This window comes from Mytilus californianus, unplaced genomic scaffold (assembly GCF_021869535.1).
Source record: "Mytilus californianus isolate M0D057914Y unplaced genomic scaffold, xbMytCali1.0.p SCAF_3, whole genome shotgun sequence".
NCBI classification, from domain to species: domain Eukaryota; kingdom Metazoa; phylum Mollusca; class Bivalvia; order Mytilida; family Mytilidae; genus Mytilus; species Mytilus californianus.
In genome coordinates this window covers 103,660,197-103,678,600 of record NW_026262679.1, presented here as the reverse complement: position 1 = coordinate 103,678,600, position 18,404 = coordinate 103,660,197, and the positions used below count along the sequence as shown (strand labels likewise).

At 32.0% G+C, this 18,404-nt stretch overlaps 1 protein-coding gene across 3 annotated transcripts in view; it reads right to left on the bottom strand.

Annotated features, from left to right (window-relative positions):
- Positions 1–8,767: 8,767 nt before the first annotated feature.
- The window catches only part of LOC127735638 (poly(U)-binding-splicing factor PUF60-like), a 38,925-nt gene continuing 29,288 nt past the window's right edge, over positions 8,768–18,404 (bottom strand). For 2 of the 3 annotated variants that reach the window (XM_052245870.1, XM_052245872.1), the window contains 6 exons: positions 17,122–17,224; positions 15,734–15,865; positions 15,052–15,184; positions 13,861–14,090; positions 11,167–11,359; positions 8,768–10,451 (listed from right to left, as the gene is read on the bottom strand). In XM_052245870.1, the coding sequence (XP_052101830.1) occupies positions 10,342–10,451; positions 11,167–11,359; positions 13,861–14,090; positions 15,052–15,184; positions 15,734–15,865; positions 17,122–17,224 (901 nt within the window). In that variant the 3' untranslated portion in view covers positions 8,768–10,341. The remainder of the gene's footprint in view (positions 10,452–11,166; positions 11,360–13,860; positions 14,091–15,051; positions 15,185–15,733; positions 15,866–17,121; positions 17,225–18,404) is intronic. The other variant, XM_052245871.1, reaches the window with a different exon arrangement.

The following is an 18,404-nucleotide window of genomic DNA, read 5'->3' as shown; positions in this document are numbered from 1 at the left end:
TTTCTCTTGTTATTCAATCGTTTAATCTTATGTTGACCTTTATGCATCATGTACTTTTAATTTATTCTAATCTGATTTGATTGTTGAATGCGAACGTCTGTTCAAATGACAGAAGAAGATAACATTATTGACCATTCCTAAGACAAAAAAAACTTAATTAAAATTAAAAAAGGTTGGCTTCGAGTTTTGTAACAGTATTTTGTAATGAATTTAAAATGTAACTACAAAACGTTAATCATTATTATTATTATTATTATTTTATATAAGTATTATTATTGTTATTATTATTAATGTTCATGATGGAAATGATTCCCGTTGATTAATTGAGAAATCATCGTGAAACTAAGGTTCCAGCTTGCTTTGGCAGAGTTAATCTTAGATGAATTTGGCTATAGTTGTTATGTTTGTTTTGGTCATGTTTATATTTCAATGTTTCGACGTTAATATATACATCCATGGCTTCCAAATGTTTACGTGTGAGCGTTCCTGGTGAAGTTTTATCCATAAATAAGTGTCAAAAGACAGTATCAAAAGTAAAATCTTTAAAATGTATTTCTTTATTTTCCGTTTTTTACTGATAAGGCCAAGTAAATTTAATTAGTAGATTTTCATCCAAATTTTTGAAAAAAATGGGGTGGGTGGGAGGATTTTATTTTTTATTTTTTATTAGATATGAAACGCTCTTGTGACGTGTTCTTCATATATGCAAGTGTAATAATAAGGTTCTATCATGTATATACATGTATAACGAATCAAACATACAAAGAAATGCAAAAACCAAAATTTGAAACAGGATGTTATTAATGAAACGAAATTATCGACAGTTACCGGTAACGAAAATGAACAAAATCCGGAAATCGTAAATTTTTCAAAATAAAAAAAATTGGGGCGGAACGATTTCAGAGGGGCGGGCGGGGATGAAAATCTATCAATTAATTTTAATTGGCCTAAATGCACTTAGTTTTTTTCGCAGTTAACATTAAGATACAGTCGAAGGTTGTTTTTCAGACATCATGGGATTTCATGACATTTTTATGTTCATAGATACAGAATACACATCAAAACTTGTTATTAATTTTTCCATATTATATTTATAAAATGACTCGGCGGAGGGGGCGTTAAGTGTTACCCTTGTCCGTAAGTACGTCCGTCTGTCCGTACTTCCCAAAATTAGTTTCCGTTCTCTAACTTTAGTTTGCCTCAACCAAATGTTATGAAACTTACACACAATGCTTATTTCCACGATACACAGATCAACTTTGAATTTGGGTGGCATCTTTTTTACCGTTCTAGAGTTATTCCCCTTTGCAAATGGAAAAATGCTGAATTGTTCGTTTCTGTTCTCTTACTCAAGTTTGCCTCTTCCTAATGTTATGAAACTTATACACAATGCTTATTACTATAAAACACATATCATGTTCGAATTTAGGTGGCGTCACTTTTACAGTTCTTTATAGTTATGTCCCTTTATAATGTAATATGCAAGCGGGGTCATCATATGTGTCCTATGGACACATTCTTCGTTTATTTTACATTCGAGCATTGCATTTCATCGTCTTTCACTTATCAAATGGATTTACTCTTTTTTAAATGCAGGGTTTGATTTTAAAGTGTAAGAAAGCGGTTTTATAAATAATCCAGATTTTTCTATTTATGTTTAACAAAATTAATGTAAGCATCGACACTTACTTATTCAAAGGCCAATGTAAAAAGTAATGATATTCCATTTAGGTTTTATCAACAAACTTTGTCGCAGATATTGATATACATGTAGAAAAGTTAGTTTAAATTTTTCTCACAGTTATGACAATAAGATCCTAAATCACATTCCAAAGTAAACATACATATAAATGAAAATATTACAACATATTTATTTACCTGTAAAACCTTTCATTACTTTAAGACGTCATTGGTCTTCCTTTATTATGATGTATCTGGGTGTACCTTTTGTCATTCTACTGATCGAAATAAAAGGGTAGTCAATAGAACGTCAATATCAAAAATAGTGTTAACCATTCTACAAATGAAATGTGTCCCTCCAAAGTAAGGAAATTTGCCAGTACCGTTTTTGTAGCCAATAACGTTTTTTTTTATGCCTTAAAAAGCTTGACATATTGTTTAGACACTTGTCTTTGTCTACTGTATGTCGACCTTCGGATGTCTTTTGTGGTTTTTCGGATTTAAGTATATATAGGGTAGGTCGCAAGAATACTCTGAACATTATCTTTTTAAAAAAACATCACATCAAAATATTTTTTTAAGGATGATGCTCCTTGGTCTCTTCTTATGGTGTATATATGTTGTTCGATATGCCCATGTCTGTAGTGACGTTTTAAATTTCGATGAACCTAATTTATAAATAACTGTTATATCATTAAGCCAGAGATTGTGTTACCACATATTACTGAATACCTTATCTTAATTCTGTCAAAGACAAAAATAAAATGCTTCGCTGGGGCGCAGCTTGATACGACCGCAGAGGTCGAACCCTGAACAGTTGGGGCAAGTATGGACACAACATTCAAGCTTGATACAGCTCTGAATTTGGATTGTTATTAAATATTTGACACAGCATAGGTTTCTGACACAGAAAGAATGTGGTCTAAGAACTTGAATTTTTTTAATTTACCTATTATGGTCCAATGTCCAAAATCAAAATACATGGTTTGATTCAGCATATCAAAGAACCCCATATATTCAATTTTTGTTAAAATCAAACAAAGTTTAATTTTGGACCCCAACTTGGACAAACTTGAAAACTGGGCCCATAATCAAAAATCTAAACACATGTTTAGATTCAGCATATCAAAGAACCCCAAGAATTCAATTTTTGCTAAAATCAAACTAAGTTTAATTTTGGACCCTTTGGACCTTAATGTAGACCAATTTAAAAAAACAGGACTTAAAATTAAAAATCTAAATACACGGTTAGATTTGGAATATCAAAGAACCCCAATAATTCAATTTTTGATGAAATCAAACAAAGTTTAATTTTGGACCCTTTTGACCTCAATATGAACCAATTTGATAGCGGGGCCCACAAATAAAAAATCTAAATTCATGGTTAGATTCAGCATATCAAAGAACCCCATATATTCAATTTTTGTTGAAATCAAAAAAAGTTTAATTTTGGACCCCAACTTGGACCAACTTGAAAACTGGGCCCATAATCAAAAATCTAAACACATGTTTAGATTCAGCATATCAAAGAACCCCAAGAATTCAATTTTTGTTAAAATCAAACTAAGTTTAATTTTGGACCCTTTGGACCTCAATGAAGACCAATTTAAAAAACGGGACCCAAATTAAAAATCTAAAAACACGGTTAGATTTGGCATATCAAAGAACCCCAATAATTCAATTTTTGATGAAATCAAACAAAGTTTAATTTTGGACCCTTTTGACCTCAATATGAACCAATTTGATAGCGGGGCCTACAAATAAAAAATCTAAATACATGGTTAGATTCAGCATATCAAAGAACCTCATATATTCAATTTTTGTTGAAATCAAACAAAGTTTAATTTTGGACCCCAATTTGAACCAACTTGAAAACTGGGCCCATAATCAAAAATCTAAATACATGTTTAGATTCAGCATATCAAAGAACCCCATATATTCAATTTTTGTTGAAATCAAACAAAGTTTAAATACTGGACCCTATCTTGGACCAACTTGAAAATTGGGCCCATAATCAAAAATCTAAACACATGTTTAGATTAAGCAAATCAAAGAACCCCAAGAATTCAATTTTTGTCAAAATCAAACTAAGTTTAATTTTGGACCCTTTGGACCTCAATGTAGACCAATTTAAAAAACAGGACCCAAAATTAAAAACCTAAATACACGGTTAGATTTGGAATATCAAAGAACCCCAATAATTCAATTTTAGATGAAATCAAACAAAGTTTAATTTTGGACCCTTTTGACCTCAATATGAACCAATTAGATAACGGGGTCCACAAATAAAAAATCTAAATACATGGTTAGATTCAGCATATCAAAGAACCCCATATATTCAATTTTTGTTGAAATCAAACAAAGTTTAATTTTGGACCCCAATTTGGACCAACTTGATAACTGGGCCAAAAATCAAAAATCTAAATACATGTTTAGATTCAGCATATCAAAGAACCTCATATATTCAATTTTTGCTAAAATCAAACAAAGTTTAATTTTGGACCCTTTGGACATTAATGTAGACCAATTTGAAAACTGGACCCAAAATTAAAAATCTAAATACACTGTTAGATTCGGCATAACAAATAAATAAATGTGATCAAAGATTTTACAAATCTAATGCGCCATACTGTGCAATTAAAGATTACTTCTTGAAATTTTTCAATATTTGAAATTTGAAAAAAAAATAATATTTGAAGAATAATTCTTTTTAATTTCTGAAATCTGAAATGAGAAAAAATTGGCCCCCCACAATTTCTTTTTATCCCCCCCCCCTTTTTCCCCCAAAAAAATTCTTTCCCTCAAGATATGGTCATAATCTCAATTCAAATTTCCAATGGAGTTGGCAACCATAATTACCCATTTAAATTTACCATAGTGCTAACTTAATCTATTTTATAATAGAATTAATAAAAATATAGTGTCAAATCTTTCATATGGATTTTTTTGTAAAAAAAAAAGATGAAAACATTTGCAGATATTTTTACTGGTCTTCCTTTATAAATATGCATTTCTTTAAACATAATTTAAAAGCAGTGTAAGGGAAGTAACCAAAACGTTGTATTTGGATTACCTCCCTTACACTGTTTTAGATTATCTTTATTGTTCATTAACCATTACTTTATACATAATTTAAAAGCAGTGTAAGGGAGATAATTTCAATGATGTATTTGATTTATCTCCCTTACACTGCTTTAAATTATGTTTTGTACTAAAGTATTTGTCCATTAACCAGGACAACCTTGTTTTCCCCCCTTTTTTGCCCCTAATCCCTAAACGGTTTGAGCCATAACCCCCCAAAGCAAATCCTAACCATCCCTTTGTGGTATGGAAACTTGTAGTATAATTTCAGAGAGATCCATACACCGTTCCACAGTTATTGTCTGGAAACTAGAAAATGCTCATTTTGGCCCCTAATTCCTTAACTGTTGGTACCATAACCCCCAAAATCAATCCCAACCTTCCTTTTGTGGTATTTAACCTTATGGTCAAATTTCAAAAAGATCCATGTACTTAAACTAAAGTTAGAGTGCGAAAACCAATATGTATTCGGACGACGACGCCGGACGACGACGCCGGACGACGACGACGACGACGACGACGACGCCGACGACGACGACGACGCCAACGTCATACCAATATACGACCACAAAATTTTTTTGCGGTCGTATAAAAATGGCCGACGACGACGACGACGACGACGCCAACGTCATACCAATATACGACCACAAAATTTTTTTGCGGTCGTATAAAAATGGTTTGGAAGTTTGACTGTACCTCTGTAGAAAAATTATTACAATTGGGAAATCACAGCCTCTCTTTGACGGTGATGATATTTATAGAGCCCGTGAATTTAAATACGATCAATGTAATTTATTGATCCCTTGATTAAATTTATTTTCAAAGTTTATCAAATTAACAATTTATCCGATACCGATAGTATATGTCGCATGTAGTTTCCGGTTGTTACCTGTTACCTTCTGCAAATCCCTCGTCTATCAGATGAACCCTGAATTCTTCCAGTAGTTGTTTTATTTCCATGTAATATAGTAATTTATTTAACAAGTCTGTTTTCTTCCACCTCAATACCACTATTAATGTTGGTTAATTAATTAAAAATCAAAATAACAGGACGAGTTCAAACAGACAGATTTTGAGAGCAGAGAAAACTCTGCACCTTATAATCAACAGGACTCTATCAGATGACAATACGAATACTAAAAATCCAGGCTAAATATAAGGTATGGGTTCTTTAATTCAGTCACGGATCCGCGATGTCGCGGATGTGTTCTAGTAATAACCTAAAATGTTGAAGAGCTATATGATAAAAAAGGACCTAAAAAAATAGCCAAATTTATCCAAGATCAACTTTTCCTGAGGGAGTTGAAACCTTAGTTTCTTTTAATTTCAAAATTTATCAATTTTAGAAAGGTATGTTATAAATCATGTCAGTACGCAAAGACATAATTTTTGACAAGGTCAGTTTAAGGGGAACCACTACTGGTAGGCCAATGATTCTCGGAATGCAGTTGTATTACCATTGGTACATATCATTTCCAGCGAGATTATTGTACAACGCCCTACAAAAAGCCCTAGAAAATCCAAAAACTAATACAAAATTTTGGAGAACTGACAAAACCAAAACGGGCCAAAAGTAAAGCCGACACATCCGGACAAGAATCGCAGCTATGCATGAAAATTCCAAATAATTATAAACAGCAAATTGCAAAAAATAAAACAATATCAGTATGTCAATGCCAGTACCAAAGTACTGGCTTCTAGACTGATGATACACTAGGTGACTTATAACTTGCAGAGGTATTGATCAAATGGCAGTAATAAAATTAACGGTTCCATATGCGCATTTCGACAATTGATGTCTCTTTCAGTGATGAACGAGGACTAAGTAATTGAAAATCCAAAAGCCAATACAATGCAGTGAACAGCTGGCAAAAACCAAAACGAAATATTTAACTTGAAATTATTAAGCGGAATATAATGAAAGGAATACGAGTTTAAGTCCTAGATTTATAGCATATTCCTATCTATAAATTTGCTAACATCTTTCATAATTTGGCAATTCAATTTTGGAATCTTTGAATATTAGTTTCAATAAAGTATTCAAACATGGGGTTCCAAGATGACGATTGAAACATACTCTTCAAAGAAACCAGGTTTAAAACTTTGTACGCCAGACTTTCATCTACATAAGACTCACTAGAAGCGCTTGAATCAACACTAACTAACTTATTTACTACCTTATGTCTGTTTGTTTTGTTCACACATTGCTGTCAATATAATGGAATTCTATGTGACTGTCATACAAGTGAGAGGATTAGCTAGCTATAAAACAATGTTTAATCCACCATTTTCTACATAAGGAAATGCCTGTACCAAGTCAGGAATATGAGAGTTGTTTTCCATTCGTTTGATGTGTTTGAGCTTTTGATTTTGCCATTTGGTAAGGGACTTTCCGTTTTGAATTTTCCTTGGAGTTCCGTATTTTTGTTATTTTACTTTTTAATGTTACTTAGTGTTGTTGTATCCAGTACAGTATACTCTTCACAAGACTCTAACTTAATGCAATTTTCACTTTACAGATTCTGGTTACTAGTAATTCCGCTCGATATAATGAATAATATGCGTCTTGAAAATGAAAGCATTCATTGACAGGGACTTTGTCACATTGTTTGCTAGTCTATTTTAATTTTTTTTCGCTATTTTTACCTTCCTTTCTGATGTTTAATTATTTACTGATAGTCTTTGGTGTTGTCATGTTCGGAAATGTTTAGTGCATTCAAGTATATTGGTCCAACTATGTAGTAATTTTCAATTTTCATTATGGGTCTTTTGTGGAGTTCTTTGTCGTATGCTTTCATGAAATTTGAATACCGGTATTTGCAGTCTACCTTACATCTTTTGTTAAAAATAAAGGCTTCTGTCCATTTATCTATTTCCTTTTGTATTTGCAGAGCAATACATCCCCCTAAATTAAACCATACAGTTTGTTGCAAATAATTTTTTTAGCTTCATATGCGTAATTGTGTCTTCTCTTATGATTTTATGGTAATTTTTGTAAATAGTTCATTACAATATCTGTTTAAATTCAAGTCTCCTAATTTATCCTGGGTGAATATTGCCATTGGTTCAGGGATCACGTCTTATGGCTCTTTTGTTAAAATGATGGCAAAGCCTTGTTTATCATCATCATTTTTTTTGTGATTTTACATCTCCAGTGTCAAAATGTATGTCACCAAAATATTTTTAGATTCTGTGTAACTCCATATTGCTTTTGAGTTTTTTTCCCTATTTTCATATAATCCTTTTTCATTTTTTTTATTTTAAGTTCATTTACTGATAGTTTTGGCTTATGTCTTACTCTTGACAAATTTTTAATTGGCTGCTCACTATCTTTTTGAGCATCACTTTTTTTTTATCAGTTCTCTTTTTTTCTTACTTGAAAATGTTTTACTTTTTTCCAATTTGTGTCTTGATTTTTATAGGTACATTTTTGTGTTCAAGATCCATTAGGATGGTTATAGAATACGTCCAGTTTATAGCTACAATGTATATTGTTTTCAACACTAAATTTGGAACATTAGTGTATAATGTTTCTTTCTCAATTAAAATCCCGGTAATATCTGTGGTAATACATATTTGCAATTGTTGGTCAGCTTTTAATATTTACAGAAAAATTGCCCTCAGCATTTTTGAGTTATAGTCAGAAAACTGTAAAATCACCCGTTTTTATAAATAAAATCCCATAGCTCTAAAACGTAAAATTTAAAATTTAGAAACATGGAAATGGAGCCTTCCTCAATACATATAAACAATTCACCAAAGTTTCATGACAATTGGTGAAAGAATTTTTGAATTGTTTTAGATGAATGGTCGATGCTTTACTATATACATGTACTAGAATTTTAATATAAGGGAAAATGATGAGATAAGTCCTGAAATATTTTTTTTAGCAAGTCAATTTTTTTAACAGTAGCTATTTAAAATCAGAATTATTGTACTATATATGAACATGTATCTCAAACATTTGTACTTCTCTATGCTGGATATTTAATTTCTAAGTCTAACAGAAACATAATTGTTTAATCCATCATTATTTCCATATTCATATGCTTACAAATGAACACAATTTATTACATCAAGTTTATTTCAAAATTTCTTTCATAACAATGAACAGAAAGAAATAACACAATTGGACATGGACATAGCAACCTATTGATTCTTTATGCGATTGATAAAATACATACATGCTAATGCAGTGAAGTAAAATTGTCAGAAATGTAATACCTAACAGTACATCTGAATGATGAAAAGGATTCAATGCTGATTAAGGAAATGTACATTAAATATTATTATTTAAATGTTATGTGTTTTTTATATTTTTTAAAAATAGTAATTTTTGCAATAATTTTTATCAAATATGATTTCATGAGTTAAGATCAGCACTCTCATACTAATCTGTTAAAAATTTTCTTTACAGCCAGAATCTTTGCTTTTGCCGATTTAAGAATGAATTGCATATTCAAACAGTCGTAATTATCATTTCTAAGAGCCATATCAATATATAATTTAAGTAGAACATACAACTTTGGGACACTTAATCAATTTCTTCCCAGTTGTTAAATCCAAGCCAGGTGAATCATACTCATTGATAAAAAACACTCTACTTTCTATTTATTCCTTCTTGTCGATAAGAATGAAAATATTATGACTGTTGTATTCCAGTTCAAAAAGAGATCTAGAAAAACAATGCAAATTCATTTACATAATACATGAATCAAGTCTCTTAATGTCAAAGAATAATTCACATTCAGATATGTAACAGAAGACAAAAACATATAAGGAAAATAGAAATGTTTTTGTAATTCTGGAAAACAAAAACTTCTTGACGAACTAAAATTATCATGAACTCATCAAAAATGTTTTTGGATGGAAATATATACATTTGATAATTAAAATGTAGATAAATTAAGCTGAAAAATCAATTTAATTTGTTAAAATTTCATAGGTGTCAACATTTCAAACCTCCAAAGAGGGAGATCTTCCTCTGAGGGAAATTTTACATCGAACCTACTTCACATTGTTATCTTAATATTATTTTCACTACTTTGTGTTAATGAATGAATTAGCTAAACATATATGATTTATAAATTTGAATACTGTGTATTATATTAACAAACAATGCTTTGATTATAACTTCTCAATCTTTAATAGACAAACAACAAATTACAGTGAATAAATGGTGATAGTGTGAAATAGGATTTTTTCTCTCTCTCTCCAAAATTGGAGATTTGACTTCCTGTTTAAGGACTGATCTCCAGAGGAGATTGCAAATTAAAAACAAAAATTAGGAGTCATCCATTGATATTTGGAATGTTGACACCTGTGTTATAGGACAAGGGATACTATCAAAATTGAATATTTTATCCATGTTTTGTTGGCGATGTCTATTTTACTACTTATAGGGTGGTGGCCTTGTAGTGATACAGCTGATTTCAAATCATAGTTCCCTCTGATAATACCAACTCTTTATAACCTTTTCCATTCTCTCAAGTGAATTACAGTCAAATAAATTTCACCATTCATCACATATTACATATTGTAACTATTATTGCAAAGTAGTTTAAAACTATCTGTACTTGGTCAGCCTGATAAATCTTTGGCTTCAAATAAGTCCTGATCATATTTCTCAGCTGTCACTATTCTTCCACCAAAATATCGACCATTTAAAGATGAACATCCTCTTTCTACTTCTACAATAGAAAACACATCATAATGTTATATTTTTGAAGACAACAGTCACTGCAATTTAATAAAGATTTAGAGAATAGTATAATATTTCCTTTCAGGAATCCTCTGGTATATCCAACACTTGAAGGAAGGTCAGTTATACTAACAAGACTCCAAAGATGTAGTCTGCCCGCCCAGTAACTCAAATTTTTAAAACAAATTACAATAAGAATGTAGGCATTGTCAAGCTAAGCATATACCCCCAATCATAATTCATATGATCAGAGACAGAAAGTTAGTGTCTGACAAATCAGAAAAAACAGACAAAAGGCATTATAGTGCTGTTTATCTATGTAAGCTCAATTATGGAAGTCGTGAAATCAAATTTTTACTTGTGAATGGCCGATTGTGTCTGAGTATTTTATCATTCAGGCATTTTCTACAGATATTGTTTGAATTATGAGCTCTATATTGCATTGCAGTGTAAACTAGTAGTGAAATTCCAACAAAAAAGACCAATGTCACATAGTTTCATATTACAGTCACATTTTGAGCTTTAAATTCTGCTTATATTGCTTGCAAAGGGACTAAAAATGAAACCCATTTATTATATTGATTATGGAAAAAGAAAAATGCAAAACCAAAATTTTTTAAACACGTTTATTTCATTCCAGGAAAGATGTTGGTATATTTCTTTCTACTATGAATACAGACTCTAATGTATAATTGGAAACTTACCTATTTGTTTTGTAAACTCCACAAATATTTTGACAATAACTTCAGCATCCTCTTCCTCTCCTTGCTTTTCCTGGTAAATAATAACACGGTTGACGTTACCAAACTTCCCACATTCTTCTGTAACCTCACTCTCAAGTTCATCATCTAAATCTTCTGGACCAACCATATTCCTTAATACCATCACATGATACTGCTGAAAGAAAATCAGATATAAAGACTGTGAAGTATGGGAGAAGAAAGGTTAATATAGTTGAACCTTGTTGTGTCCTCAAATAAGTCTGAGATATTCTGTCAGTCTCGCTAAAATTCCCTGTTGGTTCAATCCATTTCTAACTCTGATGAGTCGAACTCAATGAATTAGAAGTCCACTTGTCCAGTAGGACAAGTACAACCCAAAACTTACTTGTCCGAATGAAATTGTAACTTGTCCAAAACAAATCTTAATAATAACCTTTTTTGCCTTATGAGTTGATTCAAGGAACAAAATGAATTAAAACAATAGAACAGAATTTGATTTATATCTTTTGAAATACTTTTCAAAAATATGAGTCGAGAACAACTGAATCTAGTCATGTCACAGGGCTTAGGTTCTAGTTTTCATCAATGCCAAAGTCTCATCAGACTCTGCACATGAGGCACCGTCTGATAGGCCTGTCAATGTACACTCATTGGATTTGTATCCTGGTTGTTTAAGTTGAAAAAAGATTATTCAAATGCAATCAATAAAAAAAAGAAGATGATGTATGATTGCCAATGAGACAACTCTCTGCAAGAGACCAAATGACACAGAAATTAACAACTATAGGTCACCGTATTGCAAGTATTGTTTCTTTCTACATATGATCAAATATGATTTTGTGAATTTTATGGTAAATTTCTTCATTTTTATTTAAAAAATATTTTTGTATACCGGTATGGTATTTATTATAAAGCAACAGAATAAGATGGGAAACCAGGTACTGATTTGTCTTGGACCCGAATTGTCTCCTGCCTTGCCGAACTGTCTATTAATCATATCTATTAAATATGTCTACTACGGTGCCAAACTGTCTATTAAACTTAGGAGCCGAATCGTTTCCGAGCTGGTGAAGAACTGTCTTGTAAAGTTACCTTTTCTACAAAGCGCATCGCTGATTCGGATCAGTAAAACTGGTTTCCGAGAATAGTATGCCTTTTACCTATTAAAAAGTACCTGACAAAGAACCAGTTTAAAATTATCGGTTTGCAAGTAAACATGTCAAATTAATACTTGTTTTTATCTTCTTTTCTTGTTTTTTGTTTATAATTACTTAAGTTGGATTAACTTTATTTTCTGCAGAATAATTTTACTTGTCCCGTCGGACAAGCTTGATATAGCTTTTACTTGTCCGACCTTTTTTTCCTCTGGTACCGGAAAATCGGACAAGCGTTATGTCGAGGCCTGCTGATGAGTCGAACTCAATGAATTAGAAGTCCACTTGAAGACAAATGAATATAAAATAACCCCAGTAAAGTTAGAGAACTGAAATAACAAGTAAATTTGAAAGGAAAAGAAAACAGTTATGTAAATAGAATACTGATTCAAATATTCTAAATTATATATTTTTATTGTGCATCAAAATAAGTTTCCATTATTAATTCTAAGTAAATCATTTTATTTGTATAACAATCAGAATGGCATGTTAAATTGTTTGACCATGCTGAAAAATCATGTTTGTGATACACTTTTTGCCAGAGATAATTATGAAATGATTTAATGGATTCAAATCTTTAAAACTTAACACTGACAAATGAACCATGGAAATATTAAGGTAAAGGTTATATCAATTCTGTAAGATGGAAATGCACAACTTTACTTACAATCCTACTTTGCATAAAATACATTTGATTGATTTCTATTATTATTGTTTTTAATTTTGTATCTAAGACAAGAGTGCACACGCTGAAATGTCCCGCCTTCTTTACACCTTACAATCATTCTATACACCAAATATAGTAGACCTATTGCATACAGTATAAGAAAAACAGACCAAAACACAAAAACTTAACTATAACCACTGAACCATGAAATGAGGTCAAGGTCAGATGACACCTGCCAGTTGGACATGTACACCTTACAGTCCTTCTATACACCGAATATACTAGACCTATTGCTTATAGTATCTGAGATATGGACATGACCACCAAGACTTAACCTTGTTCACTGATCCATGAAATGAGGTCGAGGTCAAGTGAAAACTGTCTGACGGGCATGAGGACCTTGCATGGTACGCACATACCAAATATAGTTATCCTTTTACTTATAAGAGAGAATTTAACATTACAAAAAAATCTTAACTTTTTTTTCAAGTAGTCACTGAACCATGAAAATGAGGTCAAGGACATTGGACATGTGACTGACAGAAAATTTGTAACATGAGGCATCCATATACAAAGTATGAAGCATCCAGATCTTCCACCTTCTAAAATATAAAGCTTTTAAGAAGTAAGCTAACGCTGCAACCACGGCCGGATCACTATCCCTATGTCGAGCTTTCTGCGACAAAAGTCGCAGGCTCGACAAAAATTATCAAATTTTGAACATTAAACATTAACCAGTAAACCATGCAATTCAGATTAAGGTAATCAAAATGTTACAAGAATCTTGGTAAGCTGGAACCATAGAAAGAGATGAATAATCAATGGTTATCTAATATACTCATTAACCGTACGTACATCAGATTTTCTCATAAGTTTCTGCATGACCATATGTCGGGCATTTGTTCCACTAATTTTCATGCTTTCTTGTTGTTCTAATGTTTGCGACTGGTCGTCGTCAGCTGCTTTCTTTTTATCCTCTTTCTCTTTTTCTTCTGCTTTCTTTTTATCTTGTGTAACCATTGGTGGTAGTGGTATATGTGATGGCATTGTGGAGAGTGCTGCTACTGATACTACCGGTCCACCAACTTTATAAATATATATGGAGACATATTATTATGACTTAACATTGGAAGTCAACATGTATACAAATAAATGGGGAATGTGTCCATGGGACACAGATGATGCCCCAACTTACATATCATATAAAGTTATAACAGGACATAACTGAAGAACAGTAAAAGTGACGCTACCCAAATTTCTTGTTGATCTAAGTTTTGTAGTAATAAGTATTGTGTATAAGTTTCATAACATTTGGTCGAGGCAAACTTAAGTTGGAGAACGGAAACAAAAAATTCAGCAATTTTTCCATTTGAAAAGGGGCATAACTCTAGAACAGTAAAAGTGACACCACAAAAAATCAAACTCGATCTGTATTTTGTGGTAATAAGCATTGTGTATAAGTTTTATAACATTTGGTTGAGGCAAACTAAAGTTAGAGAATGGAAATGAAAAATTCAGCAATTTTTTTCATTAGTAAAGGGGCATAACTCTAGAACGGTTAAAGTGACGCCACCGAAATTCAAACTTGATCTGTGTTTTGTGGTAATAAGCATTGTGTTTAAGTTTCATAAAATTTGGTTGAGGCTTACCTAAGTTAGAGAACGGAAATGAAGAATTCAGCAATTTTTCCATTTGTAAAGTAGATTTTTATATTTCAAGAGCTTGTTAGTGCAATATATTATCTACCACTAATCATGCAATAACCCTTTTGTTTTATAGCAAAGCTATATATTATATATGTATATATTTAAAAACTAATTTGAAGCTTTATATGCACTAGTGCAAATTGATATTATTACAAGGTAACTTTTAGTTACATTCTAGAATAACATATGTTGTAAGCTATTAAACAATCCCTTATATTCCTTAATTAACATGATTAACATGTTTTCTCAAAATACTATTTCTAGCAGATATAATTTTCATAATATTTCCATGTTATTTAATAGACACAACAACTCTGGGCATATAAAACAAATTTCCTACGTGATATTCCTTGTGATACTATTGGTGGTGGTACCACTGCTCCCAAGGCAGGAGTAACTACTCCTACAGGTGGTACATGGGTTGGAGAATCACTCAAACCAAGTCCTGATGGTTCTGCTATTCCTGGTGGTGCCTATAATAAAAATATATTTATAGCTTAAGACCTATTGTCATATGTGCTTTGGCTACTGACTTTTCTTCTAAAAAGATTAACTGCATACTTGTTTGTAAATCCAAAGAAAATCTATTTAAACAAATGCAGCCAAGAATCAGTATTACCCCAAGTAATCTATTTTCCTTTTCAATGTTTTCTTTGCTTAGGTATTAATTTTCTTTTTCAATATATGATGGTATTTAGATTATAACACCTGTATTTTAATCAAATTCATAGGTAATTGTTCATTAGCTCAGGGCTATTGCAGGGGAAAATGCAGGGGTAACACTTTTTTATAACCAACCATCCATATTTTTTATTTTCATTTGTGACAGAATTGTATGTTTTCACCACTATCACCCCAAGAAAAATGTGGTGTCCAACCCTTGGATACATTTTTTCCTAGAATAGCTCTCAGCACTTATTGGGCATTCTATCTAATTCAGAGATTTATATTTGAATACCTTATACAAAACACTTACAAAGCCTGTCATCTGTTGCACTAAAATCTAGTTTTAAGCTACTTACAAAGCCTGATATCTGTTGTTGGACATCCATAGCAGTAATTTTAGCTGTGACAGCAGCAGCAGCCACTGCAGCTGCCGTTGGTAATGTGCTGGGTCCTGCTGTAGGTTGTAATGCATCTGGTGGTGTTATGGCCTGAAAATTAAATACTAAATGTTAACAATAACTTATCATATACTTAGCATTAATATGACAGATTTTGCAAATGTGTAACAAGCGGAGGTAAACTAGCCATAAATGCACACCTAGGCTGATAACCAATATCAGCCTGATGCGACGTCACTGATATGGGGTTGCATTCCTACATAGGTAGTATATGATAAAAAGATTAATACATGTCTTTTTCCATATCCGCACGGGTATCATCCCTAGACACATATCAGACCTCGACTAATGTCTCAAGCTGATATGGGGGTCTCGGTATGATACTAGGGCTGATATGGAAAAGGGTATGTATTAATCTGTATATGAAGCTTTTCAATTCCTTGATATTGGTCATTGTCAGAATTTAAAACTACACAATATGCGAGGATTTGAACATATTTTTGTAACATTCATGCACACCATTTAGAATAGATACTATGTAAAATTGAATCATGAAAATATACTGTAAGCACTGTAGTTATTTCTGCTGATTTCACAATCATGAAAATGCTTGCAATTATCCAGTGCAAAATTTTTGTACAGATCAACAATATTGATATGAAGGCTACTTTCCATTCCATGCGTCAGTTTAACCCCTGACAGAAAGGTTTTTGCATTGAAACCAAGGAAATGCAAACAGTTTTATGAATGGATAATTATGTATTAAAAGGTTAGCCAAATTCTATTATTAAAGAAAGGTGGGTGTTTTCAATCATGTAAAAAATTCTTACATTTCAAGATAAGTGTTATGTGCTATGTACAAAAATTCCCTATCAAATCAAAATCTTTGTGGTTAATTAGCAGATGGCATATAAATTTGCATAGTAGAAGAATAATAATTTCAGTCTTGGAACTATTAAAGGAGAAATTCCTTCAATTATTCTTTTTAAACATAAAAGTTATTATTCTGACAAATCAGAAATAAAAGCAAAGAATGTGTCTCAGAGAAACATAAATGTGTTTGTATGTTATAAATGAATGTACTTTTATTCCTACAGTACCATCTTAGTTGATTCAGTGATCAATCAAAACTATGAACTTCCATATTCCACTAAATGCATTTTTTTTTGCAACATCAAATTTTAAAATCAATGAATAAACATGATACAATTAATTTTAAACAAACACAAAAAATCAAGACTAAAAATAGATTTCACAATAAAATTTTGTTCCATATGTTTGAGAATTTCAAACTGTTTTTACATATAACAAATGTTTCCAGAAAAAGACATTTCATTAAAACTTACCTTGCCAACTCTTAAATACTGTCCACCAAGATCAAACAAATTCATGGAAGCTACTGCATCTTGTGCTGCCTGGGACGAATCATATTCAATAAAACCATATTCTCTGAAAATATCAAACATTCTTACTTCTATGAGTACATTTTTGTGATAAAAACTTTGTGTTGTCAGTTAATCACAAGTTTGAATGTGTGTTTCATCTGACATCTATTTCATTTAGATTATTGCAAAATGTTTTCAACTAATTTTTTTGAGTATCCCCATTCTAAGCCTTACAAAATAAACTGTTAACACAGAGATATGTCTCGCCTATTTGTTATTTTGATTATGCAAATGTTGAAATTAAAAAAGCAATACTTTAGCATGTAAGTTATGCAAATATTCAAAGTCAATGAACCATGACTGAAGGTACAGGGCTAAACAATCTCCATGGAAATGAGATGTGCCAATGCTAATACAACTGCAAATCAAATACCATTGACTTTTCATAAGTCGTTCCCTTTAAACAAACCTAAACACAAACATTAACTTGTAAACTATGTAAAAGTTTCAAAGTCAATGAACCATAATTAGGGGGTGGGGTTATATAATCTCCATGGAAATGAAACTTGCAAATGCCAAAACATTTGCACACCGAATATCATTGACTTAACATTAGTGGTTCATCTTGAACTGACCTAATCACAAACCAATACATGTAAACTAAGCAAAAGTTTCAAAGTCAATAGACCATGACTGAGGGGTAAGGACCAAATATTCTCAATGGAAATGAGATGTGCTAATGCTTATACAACTGCATACCAGTTATCATTGACCTACCACTAACAGTTACCCTTAAACTGACCTAATCACAAACTAATACATGAAAACTAAGCAAAAGTTTCAAAATCAATAGACCATGAATGAGGGGGCAGGGCCAAATAATCTCCATGGAAATGAAATATGCCAATGCTTATACAACTGCATACCAAATATCATTGACCTACCACTAGTGGTTCCCCATAAACTGACCTAATCACAAACTAATACATGTAAACTAAGCAAAGTTTCAAAGTCAATAGACCTTGACTGAGGGGGCGGGGCCAAATAATCTCCATGGTAATGAGATGTGCCAATGCTAATACAACTGCATACCAAATATCATTGACCTACCACTAGTGGTTCTCCATGAACTAGACCTAATCACAAACTAATACATTGTTGACGCCGCTGCAGTCGCCGCAGCCGCCAGAAACAGCATACCTATGTCTCGCTTTTTGACTCCGTCAAGGCAAGACAAAAATTAC